Source organism: Silurus aristotelis, assembly GCF_946808225.1.
Source record: "Silurus aristotelis genome assembly, chromosome: 1".
In the NCBI taxonomy this organism is placed as follows: Eukaryota; Metazoa; Chordata; class Actinopteri; order Siluriformes; family Siluridae; genus Silurus; species Silurus aristotelis.
The window spans coordinates 13112163-13135588 of record NC_139574.1 but is presented as its reverse complement, the minus strand read 5'-3'; the positions used below and the strand labels follow the sequence as shown (position 1 = coordinate 13135588).

At 37.1% G+C, this 23426-nt stretch overlaps 1 protein-coding gene across 3 annotated transcripts in view; it reads right to left on the bottom strand.

The window, feature by feature from the left end:
- scn5lab (sodium channel, voltage gated, type V-like, alpha b) overlaps positions 1-23426 on the bottom strand; it is a 125482-nt gene that overhangs the window by 72756 nt on the left and 29300 nt on the right. For 2 of the 3 annotated variants that reach the window (XM_083543565.1, XM_083543566.1), the window contains exons 3-12: positions 22661-22778; positions 19085-19175; positions 16832-16960; positions 14080-14171; positions 12152-12403; positions 8590-8653; positions 3455-3596; positions 3118-3315; positions 2639-2815; positions 1887-2237 (exon numbers count right to left, since the gene is read on the bottom strand). In XM_083543565.1, coding sequence (XP_083399691.1) covers positions 1887-2237; positions 2639-2815; positions 3118-3315; positions 3455-3596; positions 8590-8653; positions 12152-12403; positions 14080-14171; positions 16832-16960; positions 19085-19175; positions 22661-22778 — 1614 coding nt within the window. Of the gene's footprint in view, positions 1-1886; positions 2238-2638; positions 2816-3117; positions 3316-3454; positions 3597-8589; positions 8654-12151; positions 12404-14079; positions 14172-16831; positions 16961-19084; positions 19176-22660; positions 22779-23426 lie in introns of those variants that run through there. The other variant, XM_083543567.1, reaches the window with a different exon arrangement.

Genomic DNA, 23426 nt, shown 5'->3' with positions numbered 1-23426 from the left:
TTCATCACACCAGTCCCTCTTAATGTACTGTATATGTAAATTTTTTTTAAAGAATATTTCTTGGAAAGAGAAAAAATTATTAAAAGCACCTATCTAAAACTAGTACTATAAGTTAATGTTTAACCTATTGATTCTTTTTTAATACTCACACAGCTTAAGAGAAAAAAGCCCTAATGTGTTAGAACATGTTTTCTAGTTCTTGTAACAATACTGTCATTGCTTAATAAGATTAATTACTATTTTATAAATTTTTTTAGTATTGCATTAACTCAAACACAAGCACAGGTAAATGCAGAGCAATAGGCTTTTTTTTTTCCAGAATAAAGCTTCTCTATGCATTCATATATACTGCAGCTTGAGTTCAAAATTTGGTGTCTCAATACAGGTGTGTTTGCATTTAACCTGGATCAACTGTCGCATCAATTGTGATTTCAAATATTGGCTATTTATTCAAAAGCAGTTACCTAAATCTATTTGTAGTAGAATTAGTATCAGAATGCTACTAATGGAGGTCAATAAACAGTTAACATAATTCTGTTATGTCTCCTTTTTATTTGCAGTAGCCTCAGCTTCACAATGCTCTTAATGGAGGTCAATAAATCCCTATTTATTAGGAAAGCCATTAAGGTCTTGCCTCTATTGTCCTTCAATAACAATGCATTTTAGCCACCGATGAATTTTGGAATTTAGTTTAATACCTCAGGGATAGAATATACAATCTCTTTAAAAATATAGAATTTTTAGAATTGTACACGTCAAATCTTCCTAAAATGCAGCATGTATCTTCAGGGCTAAAGGGCTAAATTAAGCTTTCATTCTTTCTATTATTTATTCCTTTTATCTACATGATTGAACCAACTGTAGAAAATTTTGGGATTGTACATTTAAAGGGCTGTTACCAAAAAAAAGCTTTTTATTGCTTATGTGTTGTTTGTCTTAAACATTGCTGTGACTTAATTCTGGAAAACAGCTAAAAATAATAAAAGTAAATAAAAAAAAAACCTTTTTGTTCAAAATGTATCTTTTTCTGATCAAGACACACTACTAGCATCTACTTTAAACATACAAGAACGTATTTATTTTATTTTACTCAGCTTTTTACTAGTAACATTTGACTAGAAATCTGTGGACAACTGACCATCACATGCACATCTCTTTCCAGATTTAGCCCCCCCTTGTTGTTATAATAATCTCCACCCCTCTGGGAAGGCTCTCCCAAAAGACCATGAAAGCATTAGTGAGATCAGGCACTGATGTTGATGAGGAGATCTAAGGTGTCTTCAGTGTTCCAGTTCCTTTCAAAGATGTGCAGTGGGGTTGAGGTTAGGGCTCTGAACACTTGAGTTGTTCTACACTCACCATGTCTTTATAAATCTTGCTTTGAGTAGTCAGGTGTTTCTTTTTTTTTTGGCATTAATGGTAAAAGACAGTTTTGTAAAAAACCCTGCTCTGCTCTGCGTAAGGATTTTCAAAGCTTTGCTAAAATTAAATGTGAATTCCTCACACATCGAATGTCATTTCTCAGATTAGGAATTCGATAGGTGCGTGTTGCAGCAAGACAGACAGAAGGATAATCTATTTATTTTGTTATCACATTGCGTGGCTATGAATCTTCCTGGCATAAAAGAGAACAGCTCTTACACACCCAGAGGACAGTATGATCTTAAGTAATACATTAAAAATAAATTAAATTTTATTACAAAAATCTTTTTTTTGATGACTTCAGCAATCATTTTGTGTTGTGTTGTGTTGTGTTGTGTTGTGTTGGTACTAAAACCAACTTGATCTTAAACTGTTTCTAATGAGCCTAAAAATAATTATACGTATTGCTTGCCCTGTGGTGCACTTAGATATATACAGTTCATAAAATATTCAGAGGTACTCACACATTCTTCTTTGCCCTTTTTCATGGTGCAGGTGGGTAATGGCAGAGGGGTCAGCGGTCCTGGACTCGAGATGCCGTTCTGATCTATCGCAACAAACAGCTTTCCGTTGATATTGAGGCTGGGGTAGAAGACCTGAGAGCCGTGACTGCTCGTGCTCTGTGCACTAATCCGTCTCCTCTGCCAGGGCAAGACAAGAGAGCCAGGACGACTATCCAGATCGCCTTGATTGCTAAATTCGTCATCAGCGTCTGTTTCGGATTCCTTGTTCCGCAGCCGGAAGTTAAAAATACTGGCCTGACTTTCCCGTTTGGTCCACGACGACAAAGTTCGCACCACCAAAGCATGTGGTTGCTGAAAACACAGAAAAGAATTTAATCTGAAACATACTGTTTTATGGATCTGCTACACTGCAAGTGATTTATTAAAAAAAATAAAGTTATTTTCATGAGCTGAAGTCACTACATTGTATTTTAGTCACTGCTCTTGATTATAAGTGCATTTAATCAAATGTATCATTTTACATCTCATGAGAAATTTGTGTAATTTTGAGCAATGTGCAGTGGCAATGTGTTTTGATAGAAAATGCTATAAACACTAAATCAGTTAATGTGAACAGTGTTATTGTTCACATCTTTTATATGACTTCAGTCAGAAATTTGTTATGGCTGTTCAAAAATATTTTTGTTTCACATTTCAAACCTATTTCAAACCTTATTTTAGTGTTTAATCAAAGAGACCAATCAAAAATCTACCTTTGTTCCCTCTAAAGTATCTTGCTTTGGTGACTTTTCATCACTATTGTTCTCCATATCTTCTGAAAGTGCCCTCAGGCTTTTCTTCCTGTTCTTGTGCTCTTTGTCTTCTTGGGGAGCCAAGGGAGACAGGTCAGGAGCCAACACCGACTCAGTCTCCTGAGATTTGTGAGCTGCCTGTAAGGCATGGTGAGATAAGGGAGGTAAATTGTCAAGCTGAGAAGACTGAGGCATATAAACATAAATACAAGAAAATCAAAGAAATCATTATAAATTATTCAGGATGATAGTTGTAAGTGTTGGATGTCTGGATTAGCACCACAACCTACAAACTGTTCGAACTCTGATAAATATCCTATGAGTATAAATGAAAACTAAAATATGAACTTATGTGTTATGAGGAACAACATATCCTTGTGGATACTAATGACTGACCTCAGATTCTTATTAAAAGTCTCAATGCAAAAGTGCACACATACTTGCTGTTCTTTTTTTAGCTGTTCCATGGCGAGCTGAAACTCTTTCTCTTTCTGTATGGCCTCGGCGAGTGTAGCTTGGTTCTGCTCTTCATAGGCCATAGCTACGACTGCTAGGATCAGGTTCACCAGGTAGAAGGAACCCAGGAAGATCACCACCACAAAGAACACCATGTAGGTCTTTCCTGCAGACCGTAGCGTCTGACCAAAACGGTTTAGTCAATATTATACAGATTAGCAATTTTATGAGTTGGATTACCTCCCTGAAATATTATATCACATGAAATTTCTCAGGAATTGATACAATCTTTTACATAGTAAAAAGTGTGAAGATTCAGACCTGGTGGTATAGGTTTTCCCAGTAGTCCTGTGTCATGAGCCTGAAGAGTGAGAGAAATGCCCAGCCGAAGGTATCAAAGCTAGTGTAGCCGTAGTTCGGATTACGTCCTGTCTTCATACATTCAAAACCATCTGGACATTTTCTGTGTAAAAGAATGCAATAATCGGGTCAATGCTAAGGCCTTAACACTATTTGTATTTATATCTGTTTAGTGCTCGAAATATCTGTATTTGTGTCAGAATATTTAAATATTCGAGTGTGTAATTTAGACTTTCAATTTTCAATTTTTTTTTTTAAGAATAGGACAAAAATGAAAGGGTATTTCAAAAGATGGTAAAATACAAGTTATTAGTTGTTTTTACATTTGAAAATAAAATTTGTTTGAAAGCCCCAGCAGAGATATTCTGCCCTATGTACAGCATGTGTTCTTTGTGGCATATATGTACTAGATTTTTATAAATGATTTGTTTAAAAATCAAATTAGAAATGCATTTTATTTCAGAGCTGAATGTTCCAGTCAAACTATTTTAGCAATCCACTGACAATAAACAGGATAGCAAACAAAGAATGATCAAATTACAAATCTTCAAAAAGCAAAGGTGAGGCACCTCTTACACCTTAAGCTGTCATTGGACCTCAAGATGAGGTGATGGACTGTCAGCATGGGTGAGTTGAGAGGCCAGTGGCGCCAGCAGACCATGACACTGTACCCTACCCCATCAGCTTTGCTTTCCTTAAGATGGCAATGTCTGGTGCCAGGCTACTATGAGTGTGAGGGTGTGGGATGATGGGCTCTATCGCTCTCAGACACCTTGCCATGGAGGAGGTGCTAATGGATGGGTGCCACTTGACTTCGTCTTAAACGGGGGCTTCGTACCCTGCTGTACCGACAGCACCCTCAGTTTCTTCTCGGACAATCATGTGCTATCAAAGCAATGTTCCACTGATTAGAAATATTCACAGCATCATAGTCTAACCTTTTGTCTGACATCGGAATCTTTTCAACTGTACGTTTTGAACAACCTAATTATAAGACTGTTTTCTTCCCACCATCTCCTAGGAAATGAATTGTGCTCGAGGTTGGGAACATTGATAATGCACCCAACAAAGAGTCAGCCCAATCGCAAATCAATTAAGGTGGATGTGATCTCTAGCGTGGAGTAACATGGAGAATTTGTCAAAGAAAGTGCTTTCACTCAGCACAATAGCAGCTGGTATCATATCATTGAAGCACAAGCCATTCTAACATAAGCTATTTTAGGAGCTTGTGAGTACCTCTGTACTGCTGGGGTCCAGGGAATGAGGGAAAGAGGCTAAGACAAGGCCAGGGTGAGAGACTCTGAGAATTGGTGTTCAATGCTGCAGCATGTAAAGCACAGTCTTCTTGTTCCTACATAACTGTCCTTTTTCAGTGAGTGCTGTTAGCAGTCTATGCCAAACTACAATGCAGGTTACTTCCCGTGCACAATGGTCACAAACTTAGAATGCCTGGGGGTAAATTTAATGATCACACTGATCAAAATGATTGGCAGGAGCTAAATTATAATTAGCATGGACCAAACTGGTCATTTGAACTGGAAACAGGGCTTATATTACAAGTTGTTAGTTTACCATGTGTTATCATTGGGAAAATAGAGATTGGAAAAAAAAGAGAAAGTAGTCGCTGTGTCTTTAGATTTAAAATAAAGTAGCTGGAACAAACTAGATGAGGCATAATAGGTATTTGACAGCAAGCCTTCCCTTTCCCCAAAAGCGCGAACCAGCCAACTGATGATGTCCTATAGTTGGCGCAAGGCCACGTATAACAGGGAGAGCATACGCTGAACACACAGCATGAGTGTTGGGTCAGAGTAAGGGAATGTTGACAGTGTTTGTGTGATACCCCTGTCCATACCTAAACAATAGATGCAATGAAAAAAATGAGTGGGGGAGGGGGATGCCAAGCAGGCTTCAAAACCTAGCGATTCTGCCTCTGTGCTGAGCATAGTTTTCTGTCCACACTGACAAGGTGACAACACATTGTGCCTTCCTTCATGCAAGCTTACAATCATGCTGGAGTAAAAGATATAAGGAATTCATACCAACGTTATTAACTCAAATCAAATCATTCGTTTTCAGAATAATCAACAATACAAATGAAAGAATTGGAAATAGCTGCTGAAGCAGTAGCTAAGAATTAATACTTTAAATCATTTTTTCTTACAGTAGGTATGAGATTAGGAGAAGTCAGTTGGTTTATGAGTCTTATTTGTTTTGGCTTAAAAAACCAAAATCTTGTTTTGTTCACTTGGGTGGCTTATGATAAATAATCAGTGCAATGTGCAGAGGTTTCAAATCGTTGCTAAAATATATAGTCTGCCTTGTTTGCCATGGCTTAACACCACATCATTTCCTTATGTATTATGCTGTACAATATATTAAATTGTAAGGTCTGTTTTAACAGACAGTATGTTATAAGTGACAATAAGAGAACAGCATTTAACCAGGCAAGGTGTATTTCCACCACATACCCTCTGTTACCAGGATAAAATTTATGTCCCCTGTGAACCTGACCAGAATTTACTAAAGATAAATAAATAAATTGTTGAATTATTTGTTTATATTCTACACATTAAATTGGTGGATGAATAATAGTGCATCCACTTTAACCACCACTGCCAAGATGTCTAACCAGCATAAAACTGCCATTGCTTTAGAAAACAAAAGCTTTCAACAAAAGAACAGCCATGACTCTGTTTAATCTCTTCTGTACACAGGTCTAGGTCAATGTTCTTATCATTGGACAAGAAGAACAGATACATCCTTTGTATCATGGCAGATGCTATGTCACCAGTTACAAGCCTCTTCACAATTTACAGCAACATTAGACCATCACAGCTATGACTTGAACAACTAAAGGAGATTTTAGAGTATTTAGAGTATTCTTAGTATGCTATGGGGAAAATGCTTTGAAATTTTAAATATCACATTATTGATAATTCATTCATTCATTCCTTTTTTTCCCGCTTATCCGTAATTCGGGTCGCGGGGGCAGCAGTCTAAGCAGGCCCCAGCCTTCGACTGCTGCCCAATCCTCACAGCACCGTCCCTTACGGTCCCTCCTGCAGGTGGTGAGCCCACGGGAAGACATTATTGATTGGTAGCTGCTTTTAAGATAATGCTTTAACAATTTGCAACTGGGCCAAAAACTGCGGGAGGCCATCATTTTTAACCTCAGTAATAAAAAGCATGTACAACAATTACTGTCTACTTCTCATCGAACAGCACTTAAACTCCAGAGGAGCAAAGATACTTAGCATGAAACCCTAGAAGCCTCAGAGAGTTGATGATTCCCTTTAAGCTATCAATATGCCCATTCGCTCTTCACTATTGTTTTATTTAATTTATTTATTGGAACTCTCTTATGGCAATTTTATGCACTTGCTTGACTTGTAAATGTCAGCTGTTGTCCGAATAATAATAAAAAATGTTCCAGCTCTGCAGTATGACTTTGGGCTACATACTTAGCTTCTAATGTACAGCAAAAAGCAGTGGTCAAAAGGTAAAAAGTGGAGGTATAAAAATAAAATAAAAAAATACTGCTGGGAATATTTGAAATCATTATGACATGATTTTTTTTTTTTTTGTAATAATACATCCTCTAGGAGAAATTTAAACTCTGATTAATTTTCTGCTCTGCCTGTGCAATGTTTCAAAACCAACACAAAAAGGTTGGGCTGTGTACATGAGGTAGACAAAGAAGTAAACAATTCACCTCACTGTTATTGTACTTCACCTTCTTACTACCAGCACTCCAAATATGCTCATAGTGCCCAAAGTGCCACTTTAAGAGACATATTTTTCAGTAATGGTATTTTAAATACACTATTTCCATCCAAGCTTCTCGAATGTGTTCTTCCCACATACAGCAGACAAGTCCTAATGCTCCTAATGTTCATAATGGTCAATAACAGACATCCGAACGAGCTGTAGCAGACATTTTGAAGCCCAGGGTAGCATCTTATGGGCTAGAGTCGCCTAAGCATAATGGATAGAACAGAGGAAACCTGTCAGTCTTGTGTTAATGATTTTCGGAGTGCACAGACAGGGCAGTGAAAGACCTTCCGTAGATTTATGTTAACATATTGATAATATAGAGCTTTCTACTTTAAGAAAGACTTGCTTAAAATAACTTTTACAGAACAACAAATGTACTATGTCTTTGTTACTGTAATGAACATGAGTATGCATATAATGTAGGCTAACTACAATCTGCTTATAGCATAAAGGTATGTAGATGTTCGACATATGGGCCATGTGAGCAACAAAAATAGGTGTACAGCACTGTACTCACTGGCTTTACAATATATATTTACAATAATATAAAGCTGATATTAGCGAGTTACATGCAGTTTGCTTAATAAACTTAACTGGGGACAGGAGGTCAGCTAGCACACACATAAAATGCATTGGTGTTGTTTAATCAGGAAAAAAAAATACATAGTGAAAATGACTATTGACTATTACCCTACCGAGGTGTCTATACTAATAAATAGGTTCAACATGTAAAAAAGATTCAGCAATTTAAATAAATAATGGATGTTGACAGCTATAGCTTTCAGCAACAGTAAAACAGTATGACACAGTCGGTTCACGATAAATTACTATCATGTAGTCTATCATGTATATTACAATAACAAACCACACTGCTAGTAGTCTTCTGAAAGAACAACTTCTAAAAGCTTTATTTTAGTGGCTGACAGCTTGCATGTTCCATCCGGTGCTGAGGAGAGCTTTCCAAGGCCACTGACTCATGCATACACACGCACTTGTGCTGATTCAGGCCTTCAAAGCCATCTAGTCCTGTTTGCTTTAGTCACACTCTGACTGGAACGCATTCTATAGCTTTAGACCACTGGAAACCCAACCTGCTGTACAGTCACCAAACCAATTACTCCGCACACTCACCTTCGAATAATCACATCACGTTTAAAACTTTTTCGTAAAAAAAAAACCCGAGATCGAGTTTTAAAAGAACAATTATTCCATTTTGTATTTAATCTTAAGCGTAGCCCTTTTAAATTGCCCTTTAAAGCCCTTTAAAGAGGCTCTAGGTAGCTACTTATCCAATAGCAAATAAAATCAACTTTACTTACCCAGCATCACTCGCTGATCCACATATTAAGGCATCCCTGGATCCGTCCTCTTTGTAATAGTTGCCTGCAAATGAGAAAAAGTAAAGTCACCAACAATGTGTTAAATCGAAATGCCAAAGCAATTTCCACACAAAGTGCCACATGTGTCAAATATACATGTTGAAGAAAATGTATGATTAAAGCCAAAGCTTCAGTTCTTATACAGTGTGGAACTGTGTGGGATACACTGTGACAACAAACAGCATCAAAATAGCTCATGTTGAGGCCAACTCACTATGTAGTGCACTATTTATTGTGCTACATCACAAAATATAGTGGGCATTATCCGGTGCACGCTTTCAATCCCTAAATGCTCTATGAAGAAGATTCAAAATATTTATGCAATTGTTTTGCTATGTCATTTCTATATCCAATATCTTCAGTCTATAGTTGGATCAAATATTTAATTGTCCTTAGGCTTAATACAGGGTAGGAGTGGTCATATCATAAATTTAGTTTATATATTAAATGCAGCTATTTGTGCAAATCGATAAGTAAGCCTGTATACTGTAAGCATTGAAAATATTTTTCTTCGATCACTTTTTCTTATGAAAGTACTCTGCAGTGCTCCTGCTGTTGGGAATAGCAAGCTGGCTACCTTATTTCAGAGCTCAATGCCTCAGCTAAATGGAGTGAGTGGAAGATGTGTGCAATTGTTTTGACATCAGTACCACAGTACCATTAATTCATACCATAATTCAGCCGGTCATTAATTTTACCCCCTTTTTTCCACACTATACACTTTTTGCCCCTCACTTTACCTCTCCAGTCTTTTCCCCCTCACTTTTTTTCTCACTTGGAGTGCTTTTAGGTGCTGTGAGCTGAAGGAAGAACCGTGGCAGGTCACGATTCCTGGACCGCCCCATCCTCAGCCTCCAGCTGTCAGCATTCCTGGTTTCAGCAACATGGCCTTAAATGTGTCTCTTGTGTGGCCCGGACTCACACGTACGACACCACAGCAATCTACAGCAATGCTTATCAGATTGCAGTGTCTGCTTGAGTGCTTCTTGATCAGGTGCTATTGTTTTGGACAATGGCATTGTTAGTTTAAATTAACGAGGAGCAGACGATGTTGGTGGTTTTTCCACAAATGCAGCATTAAAACTATCATTAAAAATCTCCCTATGTTTTCCCAAATGCTTATGTTCATGTTCATTATTCATCATGTGTATTGAAAAGATAAGTAGCCTCCCTGCTCTCATTCCCTCTAAACCGATCATAAAGTTAGAGTAAATGAAGAGACTTGAAAGCAAGCGGGGGCCACATTTTTTTTTATCGATCCATGCTTGAGCAGGTGGTGGACTAAAAGAAATCAAGACTGCATTTTTTCATGCATAAAGTATGACTGCAAAGATTGAATTTTTCTGAATTTATAGACTACTAGAAGAGTTTAGTCATTCTAATGGTATGACAAGGCATATCAGGAAACATATCATCTATTTAAGTCAGTGTCCTACATCTTTGTACTGCAGGTCATGTTATTGAGTGCCAGCTCTGTCCTAATTGCTATTCTAATGAAATGAGTTCAACCAAAAATAATATTAAATCTTGCCTTAAATAGATGTCTACTCACCTAATAGCATCGTGATTCATCGACAAAGTGATTATCAACAGGTGGAACATCTTTTTTTTTCTAGTTTTACAATGTGAAATATGCTACACATCAAGGTAATTTATTAATGGTATTTCCTTTTAAATAAATCTTCTGCATGAATAAATCAACTAAGCACATTTTCAACAACAATATTTGCTTTAAATAGTAAGAACTGGATTCACGCATTTAAATTTTGCCATGATTACGTGATAAAGTCCTACTGGGAAATCTCTAAGGTTATTATTATGTGCTTATGAACAATGATAGCTAATGATGACGAGGCCAGCTGAAGTAGCATGACTGGGCAGAAATGCTCGGGCTATGAATACATTTCTTTTGAATCACCAATCAATTGTACTTCTGCTAAACTGTAGATGAAACAGACATAGGGTCACAAGGGTTAAGGTGCCACTGAGTTTGCATGTGTTAACAATGCAAACCTGCATTAATTAATGCAAGGCCTTAATTAATGACGGCTAAGTGAACTTTAACGTAAACTGTTTGTATTTATTCAGTGTGTTTACTGTCATACTAGGAATCCTAATCAAAAACTCCAGACTTTCTCAGGCTACAGTGTTTGAACAATAACCACTGAGAGGTTAAATCTTTTTTCCTGTTCGTGTTAGGGTTTTTTTTTTTTTTCTGAGTTTCTTTTGCATTATGCAATATTTGGGGTATAAAATAGAGATACCCCAAAACAAGTTTCCTTAACAAGTCTAAGAAATAGCTGCAAAACATTATTATACTTACTGTTCACTTTAATAGACAATGATGATTGACTTTGTGGGTGTGCTTTTAGAGACTGAAGTTCAACAATTTGCTGTAATCATCCTGCAGCCGAGTGGTTTTCAAACCTCTGCTCTACTCTCTCATCAGTGTCAGCTTCTGCTCGCAAGACACTGTTGGTTTGATATTTTTGCTTATGGCACGGTTTCTAAACCCAGCAGTGATGTTGAGGTGGTTAAAATCCACTTGTACCACTATAGCACCAATCACCCCTCTAAATCCCCCCACCCACACACACACATCAACATGCTACTGTTTTTCAGTGTCACGCTATGTTAAAAACACTCCCCTATAGTAGACTTTATCCACTAATGGATGACTGGAAAGAGATTGACAGACTGCATAGCAACTACAGCCTTTAAGTGCTTTATTCTAGTGTTCTAGTGCTTTATTCTGTTGTTCTAGTGTTGTGGGGTATTTGTAGCCTGTCCTGGGAATAGTGGTCATGAAACAGGAATATACTCTGGATATGATGCCAGTGTTTAACATGTGACTCTGCACACAGACACACACATTTGCACACTTGTTCACACCTAAGAGCCATTTTAGTGTAACTAATTCACTGCCTGGCATGTTTTGGAAGGTGGGAGGAAACCTGGAAAACCCAGAGGAAACCCAGATATATATGTAAAGAGCATGCATAGCTCCAAAAAGTAACGCTGTCGGCAGAATTCAACAGAGCCGCTGTCAGCAATCATAATCATTGGGGGATCTATCAGTTTGGGGAAATAGAACTCAAGGGTTCATTTAAAACATTAGAATGAACGTAAGGTCATAAGTTAAAATACCTGCACTCCCTTGAGAATAGCCCTTAATTCTCCACTGCTTAGTAAAAATTAAATAAATGTAAATTTCTCTGGAAAATACGGTCATCTTCCAAATGCTGTAAATTTAAATAAGTGGCTAAATCTGAAATAATCCATTCCTGGATTATTAATCTTTTCCCTGAATAGATTATATCTGTATAACACTGACATGACCGACAGTGCACAAGCAACTTGTCCCAAACTTTTATCCTTGTTTTCATCCTGACATAACAGATACTGTATCTGCTTGCATTGCGGCAGTGAAAAATTATCAATAGACAGATCTGAATGAAATGGCACACCACATTTTTGTAACGACAAACTGAACAGTTCATACCTTCATCCATGGTAAACTCGTCCATTGATGACCAGGTCTTGTTATTGCAGAAGAAGGAGACGTTTTTGTACAAAGTGATGTCAGTGGTGTTCAAGCAGCTGGCTGTACTGCGGACGCATTTCTGACGCAAGTTACCCATGAAGAGCTGAAGGCCGATGAGAGCGAACACACTCAGACAGAACACGGTCAGGATCATGACATCTGCTAACTTCTTTACTGACTGAATCAGGGCACCCACAATGGTCTTTAAGCCTAAGTGACAAATACATGAGGGTTTAGACATATTTAACAAATTAAGCAATTTACAGTGAGTTTCAAGCAAGGATTTAGTTACAGATATAAGAGGAAAAATTTTAAAAGGAAGAAATATGCTATTTGAATTGTTCGTATATGCAAATATAATCCTGCAAAAATGTGAAATATAACAAAAATTTGGAATCCGAATTTTTTTTTTTTTTTTTTTTTTTAATTGTTAATTTTTCTGTTAATTTTTTATTTCTTTTTTTAAATGTTAATATAAATTTTGGAAAAAATCTGAAAAGAAGTAAAAGATTGTTGCTCAGTGGTTAAAATGTTAGACTTCTGAGCTGAAAGTTTCTAGTTCAAATCCTATCCTAAGGGCCTTTGCTGTCAATGTCAGATTTAATTGTTTTACAAATAAGAGGTATTTGGGGTACTTTTTATTCTTATTGATGTATTTGTTTGTTTGTCTACTTTTTCTGTCAATTTATTTGAACAAATTGTATTTACTATAAGTTACATTATATTTACTAATTATATTATTATTGGAATCTGTAAGTAAACATTTTTTAATTCATATACATTTCTAATAATATATATACACATGCTGTTTTGCAACTTCCTACATTAAATAGATATGATTTGATATTATTGTATCTAAAATGTTAATTACAAACTTTTGAATGGTAGTGCATGTGTCATGGTTAAAACAAACTTTTAATATAAATCACAATGCTGTCTAACCAATGGTAGAGTCATATTGCATATACGCACTCAGTAGAAACAAAAAAAAAAGAACTGAAATACTTTTCATCTTGCATGCCCATTACTTCTGAACAGAATTCTATGATAATGCAAACCAATACTGAATGTTAACAATAACAAGCAAAAGTTACTATCTATCACAAATTAACATAAGCACACCACACACACAATGACAACAGCAAACACATCATTTTTATCTGAGTTTTATTGAAAACTCTAAAGACTGATTGACAACAGACGCAAATATTTATGTAACTTTAGCAAACTGGAGTAATTTCATGTTTAACAATGTTTTGCCAGAATCACACTATATATATATATATATATATATATATATATATATATATATATATATATATATATATATATATATATATATATAATATATATATAATATAAAAAAGTGAAACACACTGTTTAGTGGTCTCTTCAATGTAAGAATGTTTGCTTTTGGAATGTGGTACTGCGTCTGATGTCAATTCTCATGGCTTACCATGCAAGTCACTCTAAAGCTATCCATGCCTCTGTTAGGTGTTAAGCACTAAGGTCCAATGAGACTTTTGGTGTTAGTTAACCAAGCCTGCAGGCTGGAGGCCAAACTGTAACCTGAGCCATCAGCCTTAATTCAATTTCGCTTGACTGTATTTGTTATGTTGTAGAACATGTTGGCACTTGAATGTCCTTAGTTTGACACTCAGTGTAGACTAAGAAAAATTTACTAATAGGATCAAAATGCCTTTTATTGACATCTTATATTATTAAAAAGCACACTCACACACAACCAAATCAAAAGTCTCATTGCCTACACATAGCATTCCCTAACTTCCAAAAAAGTCTCAAAATTTGGAAGAGAAGTGAATGTACAGTAGGCGTTTAGCCCTTGGACAATACAGGTTGGCCTTAGTGGTTAACGCCCTTCTCACCTGGTATGACCGAGATAGTTTTCAGTGCTCGTAGGACTCTGAACGTCCGTAATGCTGAGACATTGCCCAGGTCCACAAACTCAGTAACATATCTGCAATAAGCCAAAAACCGAAGCGCACACAATGACAACACCACCAACAATAGGCAAACAAGACAGGAAAGGGAGGAAGGGATGAGTTGTTCTTGGGATGAGGGCATGAAATGCTTTCAACGGGACAATGCTGAGGAAATTGGGTTGAGGCATCTGGACTTTAAAGGAGGTTTGCAATGGACTGGACAACGAGCAACACTGCGGCCTATTTCCTAGAATACAGCAACACATAACCCTTACCTGGAATTACTGATATAGTTTTCAAAGCTCGAAGGACTCTGAACGTTCGAAGTGCTTGCAGATTGCCTACTTTAATAAACTCAGTTAGCAACCTGCAGAATCAAATTACAATTATTTCAATGAAATGAAAAGGAGAATGGAGATATAAAAAAAAACCTGTGACATGAGAAGAACAGTGAAAAAAAAAAAAAGATGCAGAAGCATATAAAGCAGGGTATGTCATGTACTTTATTTTATTTCTTGACCTAAAATTTTTAAATGTTCAAAGTCACAGACTAGACTGCTGGTTATATCATCATATATGTGTTGTCAGCAAATAACACACTGACAAAGCCTAGTGGTGTTTGAATATGATGGTGTCTGGACGTATAACTCGGATGTGTGGCAGTCAAGCACGAAAGGGCAGATATTCAGTTTCCATAGGAACGTGGATTGCAAGGAGAAGCATCTATCATTTGTCGCTGCTTGTATCTCTTAAATAAAGCTGAAGTGGTGAGGAAACATTGCTCAGGTCACTTAAATGCACTTTTAGGTGCCTGAGACTGTGCTGGAATTTCCCAGAGCTTTTGTAACCAGTTTTCAATGCTTTGTTGCATAGGAAGGGGTGAAAATGTTAATCATAGAAGATGTTGAAAGTATCCCTTGAATGTTTAAAAGCCTCTTCAATATGTGCAAGTTTATTTATTTTTTTACTACTTGGTCCCAGAATTGTCCTTTCATAAATGGAAATTAACACTTTTAGCCAAATGTCTCTCTCAAATGTCTCTCTCTCTCTCTCTCTCTCTCTCTCTCTCTCTCTCTCTCTCTCTCTCTCTCTCTCTCTCTCTCAAATTTCCTTCTTGTTTATTATGAATAAAAATGATTATTACATATGAGCCATTTTGGTTGTTCTTAATGCCATTTAAATAAGTCATTTCCTTGGAATTTATATTTCTTTGGAAGACCTCTGCCGATATTTCAGTGATAACCCGTATATCCATTAAAAAAAGACAAATTAAATACCTCAATGACAATAAACACAAGGGATAATGGATATCTGAACAGTGCCACCACCACATCTATAACTTAAACCAGTTGGAAAGATTTGGCCAAAGCTGAGTCTATCCCTGTTCCTATGGCAACGCCTTTAGGGTCATGCACAGGGTAAATGATGATAAATCTAAAGCTACAGTGTAAAGGATTGTTTGATCCTTGAGAAAGAAAAAGGTAAAATAATCCATCATGTGATCTTCCTTAAATGCTTTTAGTCGACCTGGTGATCCAGTAATACCATTGTATCAGAGGTGTCAGATCAGATAAGGCTGGAAATTTGTTTCCTAAACATCATCAGTTCCAAGTTTAGAGATAAAAGAAGTCAATCAGGAGACAAAGAGTGAAAGTATTTTCCTGCTCAACAGGTAAGGCATTTATTTAATCTCTAATCTATTAGTTTAAACCTAATTTATTAAGTTCATGTTGTAGAGAAGCTGTTAAGATGTTTCTTCATATTACTGGATTTCAAATTAGTTTTTTTTGGTGACTTTGACTTTCGTGACTTAAACCCTCTGGTCGTCCCAATGATAATTTTTATCTTCTGCTACTGGAATTAGCTGATGTGCTAACATTTATCTGGTTTGTGCTAAACTTTTTGACAAGTTTTAAAACAAAATACACAGAGAGCACAGTGCCTCAGAGACAGGGCCTACATTCAGTCCGTTTCATATCTGGTGCACACAGTGTGCTAAGGGATTTCAGCAAGGCAATCGGAGCTTATATTTTAGCTAGCTGGCTAAAATCCTAATGTCAGCCAACTTGTTCATTCTGTAGGATATGTGCTGTTTATGATCTTGCAGAACTAGCACGGTTAACCCATAGTAGCCCAGCGATGCTAAAGCCTTGCTGCTGGATCAGGCAGTCACACTAAAAAGGCTAACAGGCTGACGTTAGCTATATTGTAGCTCATAATACTCAATAATGCTGAGTAACTGTACATTCTAATTGTTTTATCCTCATATCATCCAAAATCAAGAAATTCAAAAGTTTTGAATATGCCACCAGTGTTGTTGCTATGTGTATTAACTATTTAGCGTGCACTCACAACATTGATAAAGGAATACAAAATCAAATTCCACATGTAACGATCAACAGCATTTTTCTACCTTACAGTGTAAATTAATTCTAAACTCTTACACACTGTAGCGTTCAGATAGGAGATATGAGCATATGTGACCATTTAATCAGTTGCTTCATAGTCTGACTACATAGTAAACAAAGAGCATAATTCTATTCTATAGAAATATTTACTATATTAAACTTTAATAAAAAAAAAAAATTATTTTACATATTGTAACATTTAAATCAAAATGTGGTGATGGCAGATGGATAAATGGGGTCAGAGGGGTTATTGGAAATAATCATAGAACAGGAAACAGTGTGCTTACGCCATGACAATGACGCTGAAATCCAGCCAGTTCCATGGATCCCGCAGGAAGGTGAATGGTCCGATGCAGAATCCTCTCGCCAAAATTTTTATTAGCGACTCAAACGTGTAGATGCCCGTGAAAGTGTACCTAGGCAGGAAGAAAAGAATGGGGAAGAAAAAGGGTTGGAGAAATGGATGGATGATTAAGTATCACTTTTAGTTAGAAGTCACTATTTCAAGTTTCCCTTCCTTTTTAAAATATGGTCCAACTGAACAGAGAAAACAGAGATTAAATATGGAGGAAAAATTGACACAAGACAGACATGGAGCAATGAGGAATGTCCTTGTGTGTGTGTGTGTGTGTGTGTGTGTGTGTGTGTGTGTGTGTGTGTGTGTGTGTGTGTGTGTGTGTGTTTGTGTATGTGTGTGCGCTCGTGTGCGGGTGTGTGTGTGCGTGCTTGCGTGTGTGTTTGCGCATGTGTGTGTGTGTGTGTGTGTGTGTGTGTGTGTGTGTGTGTGTGTGTGTAACAAACTTATGAAAATCAACAAGACATGGAAGCACATGTACAGTACAGTAGCAGCCCCGGAGGTATGAATAATGGCTCTTTAAATAGGTGATGATTGATCAGTTTGTAATCATCAAGAATGGGCATTAGATCTGGAAAACAAAAACTGATGGAGTGGATAGTGACTGAGATGAAGGATGCAGCATTCTGATGTGCACGCTCATAATTCTGTTTCTTCCTCTCTTACTTGCTCTCATTGTATTTTAATTATATTGTGTGTGTTTTTTTTATGTCATATCTGCACTGTGAATATCATACCTCTCAACACAACAAAGCGTGGGCTCGTAATATAGAAGGAAAGAAAATCTTAAAAATCTTAAATAAAGCCTAGCTTATTAAGTTAAAGGGGTGTGATTTTTATGTCATCAGTTCCAAAAGGAATGTGGTGGAAGCTTGCTTTCTAAATATCTGTTTGGTTTATAATTACATGTTGGCATTGAAAAACTTGCATATCCAAGCTTCCACAACCACCTTTGATGTTTGCCATAGTACACATGCACACATGTGGTGCTAGACAAATCAGGTTACAAAGTGCTGAGAGGTACAACGTTTAACTGGGTCAGAATAGGTCTAGTCATCATCATTGTTACATTGCATGCTACATGTCAATCAAAACCTATTCAGAGTGAAAAAGCCTTTGTGACAGTGCACCACGTCTGAACAAGACAAGTGCACTGGTCTTCATTAAAGGTTAAAATGTTTGTAAACTGACAAAAGCCCTGTTGCTCACATTCAGGAACTTAGGTTAAAGAGCAAGTCTCAGAATACAGCAAACTACATCAGACCATTTAAACATGGGATAAATCCATTCCATCCATTCTGATGCACGTAAAGCATGCACAAACTGCAGCTGAGCCCTTACTGATGCTGGAAATGATCAACAGACATATTGCAAGACAAACAGGGCGAATTCACAAACACGCTGAAAGAGCAATGATCTGTGTGGACGGACCGTGGCAGCGACACACAAGGGCACAGGGAGACAGATGGACAGGCAAGTCAATTGTCACACACAGAGGCAGGGAGAGAGACAGACTGACAGACAGATAGACAGACAGACCACAAAGAAGACAGAGCCAACAATACAACTAACTAGATAGATAGATAGATAGATAGATAGATAGATAGATAGATAGATAGATAGATAGATAGATAGATAGATAGATAGATAGATAGATAGATAGATAGATAGATAGATAGATAGATAGATAGATAGATAGGATTTAACCCATGTTCTTCTATTAAAAATCTAGATTGTTTAAGCCAAATTAATCTTAAACTATTCATATCTTATTTGTTTCACTGTCTTTTTGCATTTGACCGTATTTTTTTATCCTTTTGAAGAATTATTCCCTTTAATGAAAATTTAGGAAGGCAGAATGGTATAACGGTATATGACAACCATACCATGATTTCATTCCAATGTAGCATAGCAGAGGTGCAATTAGCAAAGTCATGGGCTCGAGACAGTCGTATTGTTAACTTACTTGCTAATTGAGGTTGGCAAGGCAACAAACACCTGGCAAAGCTTTACATTAGGACAAACAGGGTACAGTTCAGAGGTCAATACAGTCAAAGAGGGTCATGAGATAGAACAGAAAGAGGTACAGAGGAACTGAGAGGGTCTTCAAGTCCTGACAGGCTTCAATGCCTATAGAGAGAGAGAGAGAGGGAGAGACAGAGAGAGAAAAAAAGTGGATACTTACTCGACATACTTGGCCCACTGCACTGGTTCTGACATGGCCATGAAGCAACAGTTTGTCAAAATAGTGCACATAATAAACAGACTGAATAATGTAAGCATGTTAAGGAAAACTGGGACATTCAAAAAGGTCACATATTGAAAACTCTAATTAATTGGACAGTCAATTTCTTTGTCTCTATGACACACTGTATAAAATCGTAATAAAATAATAAAGGCCAGTTTTGATTTAAGGGTATTTAAAACAGCACTAGAAGCACATCCCGTAATACATAGTCCCTCCCTGTAGATTGACAATTGGCTGGTCATTTGTTGCAAAATTAGTTCAAGCACAAGACAGCTAACAAAAGCTTTAGAGTTGATTATAGTCGTGACATTTGCATTTGTTGCTCTCATCTTACAAGCATCAACAAAGTGCCAGCAATGCAGACCATGATGAGATGGAAATATTAGAATAACAGACCCGGAAAAAAAGCTGAATCGCATGACAACACACGACAAAATCTTTTGCTTGGTGTATTATTAAGACGCGAGAAAGCACTGATGATATTCTTCGAGTAATTTTTGCCTTTTGTATAAGAATACTGCTAGGCCTAAAAATGAACATAGCAATAAATATACTGTATGGGACATGTACAATGCCTGCAGTTCACATACCAGTAGGTGGATTTGCTGCTCTAAATTGTCCCTAGGTGACAATGTTTGTGGATGTATTTCAGGATGTATTCCCACTTCAAGCCCAGTAGTAATAGAATGGCAGATTCACGGTGACCCTGATCATGATTATCATCAGTAAATGTTTTTTTTTCCTGTTCCGAGTCATAGTGGTGGTGGTAGAGGTGGTATAGTATCAATATTATGGTGGTAGTAGTAGTAGTGCTGAGGTACTGGAGTAAGCTAAAACATAAAATTCTGTGCCACCATTCAATTTCACCAAACACGGCATTTTAGATATAACATTAGTAGATTAATATTATATAATAAGATATACTAATTAAGATAAAAATGTTATTTAACATCATTTAAAATAATGCATTTCTGTAAATCTGGTACTCTTCCCTTTTAAAATACAACACTAATAAAAGAATAGTAATGGCAAACTTTTATCTTAGACACATTCTTGCAGTAGAGTTTTCATAGCAGGTTTTGATTACAGGTTTATAAAACTTATAATACAGGGGTCTAAGAAAAACAGACTTGCTCGCAGCAACCAGTTGGCAGTAATTGACATCTGCTCATTCTGCTAAATGATGCTGAAAATTATAACTCAGTCAGTGAGGCGTGGGCCTATCCTGCTTCTGTAAATACAGTCTCAGTATGTGGCCCTCCTACTTTGTCTTATTTTCATCATTTTCCCTTCGTACAGGCAATTTGAAACCTCTGCATATCCACGTAATCTGGGCCTAATTATGCTCCCACTTCACCCCATCACTGACATTAGGGAATTTTTTAAAGATGTTTTCCTCCAATCTCTCCCCCAGAATACCTGTTTAACTATACTTTAAAATTCATCTTAATTGTGAAGATGCTTACAGTAACATCCGGATTTGATTCTGCTTCTAGCCTGTCCATGTGGATGGCATATATAAGGAAAAAGGATGTTTCAGCAGCAAGCAAATTCTCTCATGTTCTACATAAAGAGTAACCATGAGGGTACTCTTTTCATACCTTCAAAATGTACAACCTTTTGCCTCCTTTGATTTGTAGTATTTGTAATTCACAGACATCCATAGAAATGAAATACATTATATATTTAGTTTGGAGAAACAAGACATTCGTATTAGTTTAAAGGGGACACAAATAAGATAAATGAAATGATTAAGTCTTCCTTCACTACTCCAGTATATAATAATGACTTCAACTACACATGAAAATATGAAGCATTATTTTAAATTTGCACTGTGGGAGTTCGGTATCACGTAGCCACCTATGTAGGAAAAAAACTCACGAGTAATCATTTCTCAGTGACTGATGAAGAAATATTCCTGATTATGAAAGTTGCGGTGTCAGTACTATCAGCCCTAAATTGCTGGAGGCCTGTGGGGGCTCTCGTGTTACGCCAGCCTTTCGTCTGTGCCATTCGCTGTGCATCATAGCCACACAAACACAGCCGTCTGGCTAAACAAAGGCATGCCACACATCTGCTCTTATTTGTACTGGGAAAAGTCTATTTCAGCTTCACAGCCAACTAACGCTGCCAGAATGCTGTTAAGACCTTATTTTGAAGACTCAGCTTAATCAATTATTCCTAAATCCGTTTCATGGGAAAAATCTTAGAGCGCTACAGTCTGAGTCCGTCTGATTCTCCAGAATGGCCTGTCAAGTCTTGGACGTGCTGTAGAGCATGTGTTGTCAGCAGCTTGTCTTAAGGTTATTTCACCCCTCCGATAGGCTGCTTATGTTGCCTGGCGCCGACACACTGATTTGTGAATCGCATTTCTCGCATTTTTCTAATGAGTGCAATCACTTCAGCGTGGAGCGGCGGGGCTGCGCTCTGCCTTCTCTGTTAGGCTGCAAGTTATGACTGTGCTCTTGTGGCACTGGCTAATCAAACACGTTTCCAGGCGCCCACTCCTGCGGGTAATCTGCTATTAGCGCAGGCGTGTGGCGTCTGTGCCGTCGCCTGGAAGTGAGTACTTTTCACCACTCAGCCAGCACATACATGCACACACACAAAACCATGCCCTTGTCTTTTATATCATACCTCTGAAATCTGAGATAGAGTTAAAATTCAGGGCTGGCATAACACTGGGCATCACTGTGGTGGGTGTGGATCATACAGCTGGTCCTGTTGCCCTAGAAGGAGAATCTTTTTTGCAAAGGGAGGGCTGGGCAGACCCTCACAGTACCTCCAGGGTAACTCTTTTCACCTGCTTATCGCCCGTGACAAGAGCAAAGTGTCCACGAGCCTAATATTTCTCAACACCCTGAAACATGGCTAACTGCTTTGCCTGATATTTTTAGCAGCTGCTGGCAAAGAAAGGGTGTGGGGTATTGAAGTCTTTGGAGGTTTGATCACTTCATAGCTGGGAATCAAGCCATCCAAACTTGGCATTGTTCACACAAAGGAGCACCCATACATAGCATGCAAGACCTTGAATGTCAGAGTCTGAGTAGTTTGTTGAGTATGCACAAAAAAGCTCATGCCTAGACATCTTGATTTCCTGAACTGGATGACTGAGCGACTGAATGTCGCTTAATCCCATGCTAACAGGTGCACTAAAGAAAATGCCCCACTTTTTCAGTTAGAAAAGTATTATCTTTTTACCACTGTGCTCTCGAGGAGAAAAAATACTTTGCTAGAAATATATTAATTGTTTTTAAATATTTAAGCCACTCCTAATAAAGAGGGCAAGGGAAAAAAAAAGAAAAAAGTAATAGAAAACAAATGTATAAAAACAGAAAAATAATAAAAAAATGTATAAAAATCTGCACATGTGCTCAACAGTTGAAATAAAATCTACCAGAAAAAAATCTGATTAAAAAATCCAAATGTTTACATGGAAGAAAACATGCAGAAACAATTTCAAATACAGTACATTAGCAAATACAATTTGGTTAGAAAGCAGAAAAGGATATGAATGTACTAAAATCCTTATCGACACTCTTCTGACAGGATGAAAAGGGCTAAAAATATAGAGTGCAGATGTGGCACTAAATCGAAAGATGGCCTTCCCTTTGTTTAGTACTATAAAAGTCTGTTAAAAAGAAAAAAGAGAGAAATAATCAGTAGGTTAGAACACAATTGACACAATAAATGTAATGGAACATTCCAAAGACATGAATAGTTGAATAATAAAAAATATTGCACGCACACACACGCACACGCACACACACACACACACACACACACACACACACACACACACACACACACACACACACACACAAATTACACACAGGCTACACACATCCTATTATGCTTAAGTAGTATTGTGTAGTTATTTATAATCAGAGATTATTATAACTGCAAAACCACTATTACAATGTTACTATTTTGAAAAAAAGTTTGAGGTTTATATAGAAAGAGATCTCATCGTAGTCATATAACTTTTCCACATCCACGTATGTATGAGTGACTAATATCCATAATAATTCATGTTTTTGTTTGCTAAATCATATTTCACATTGGTATTTGGTATTCTATTATCTAATATATGTACTATAATCTATTTAATTCATGTTTCTTTTTTAAGAGCAATTAGAAATGTGATTGAGTAAATAATACAAGCTGTTCATGTTTATTACATGTATTTTTTACCTGTGCAGAAGCCTTTAAAAAATTTGCCCTAAAAGACATCAAATAAGATGGCGTTTCATGAATGTCAGTGAAAGGCTGGATTAAT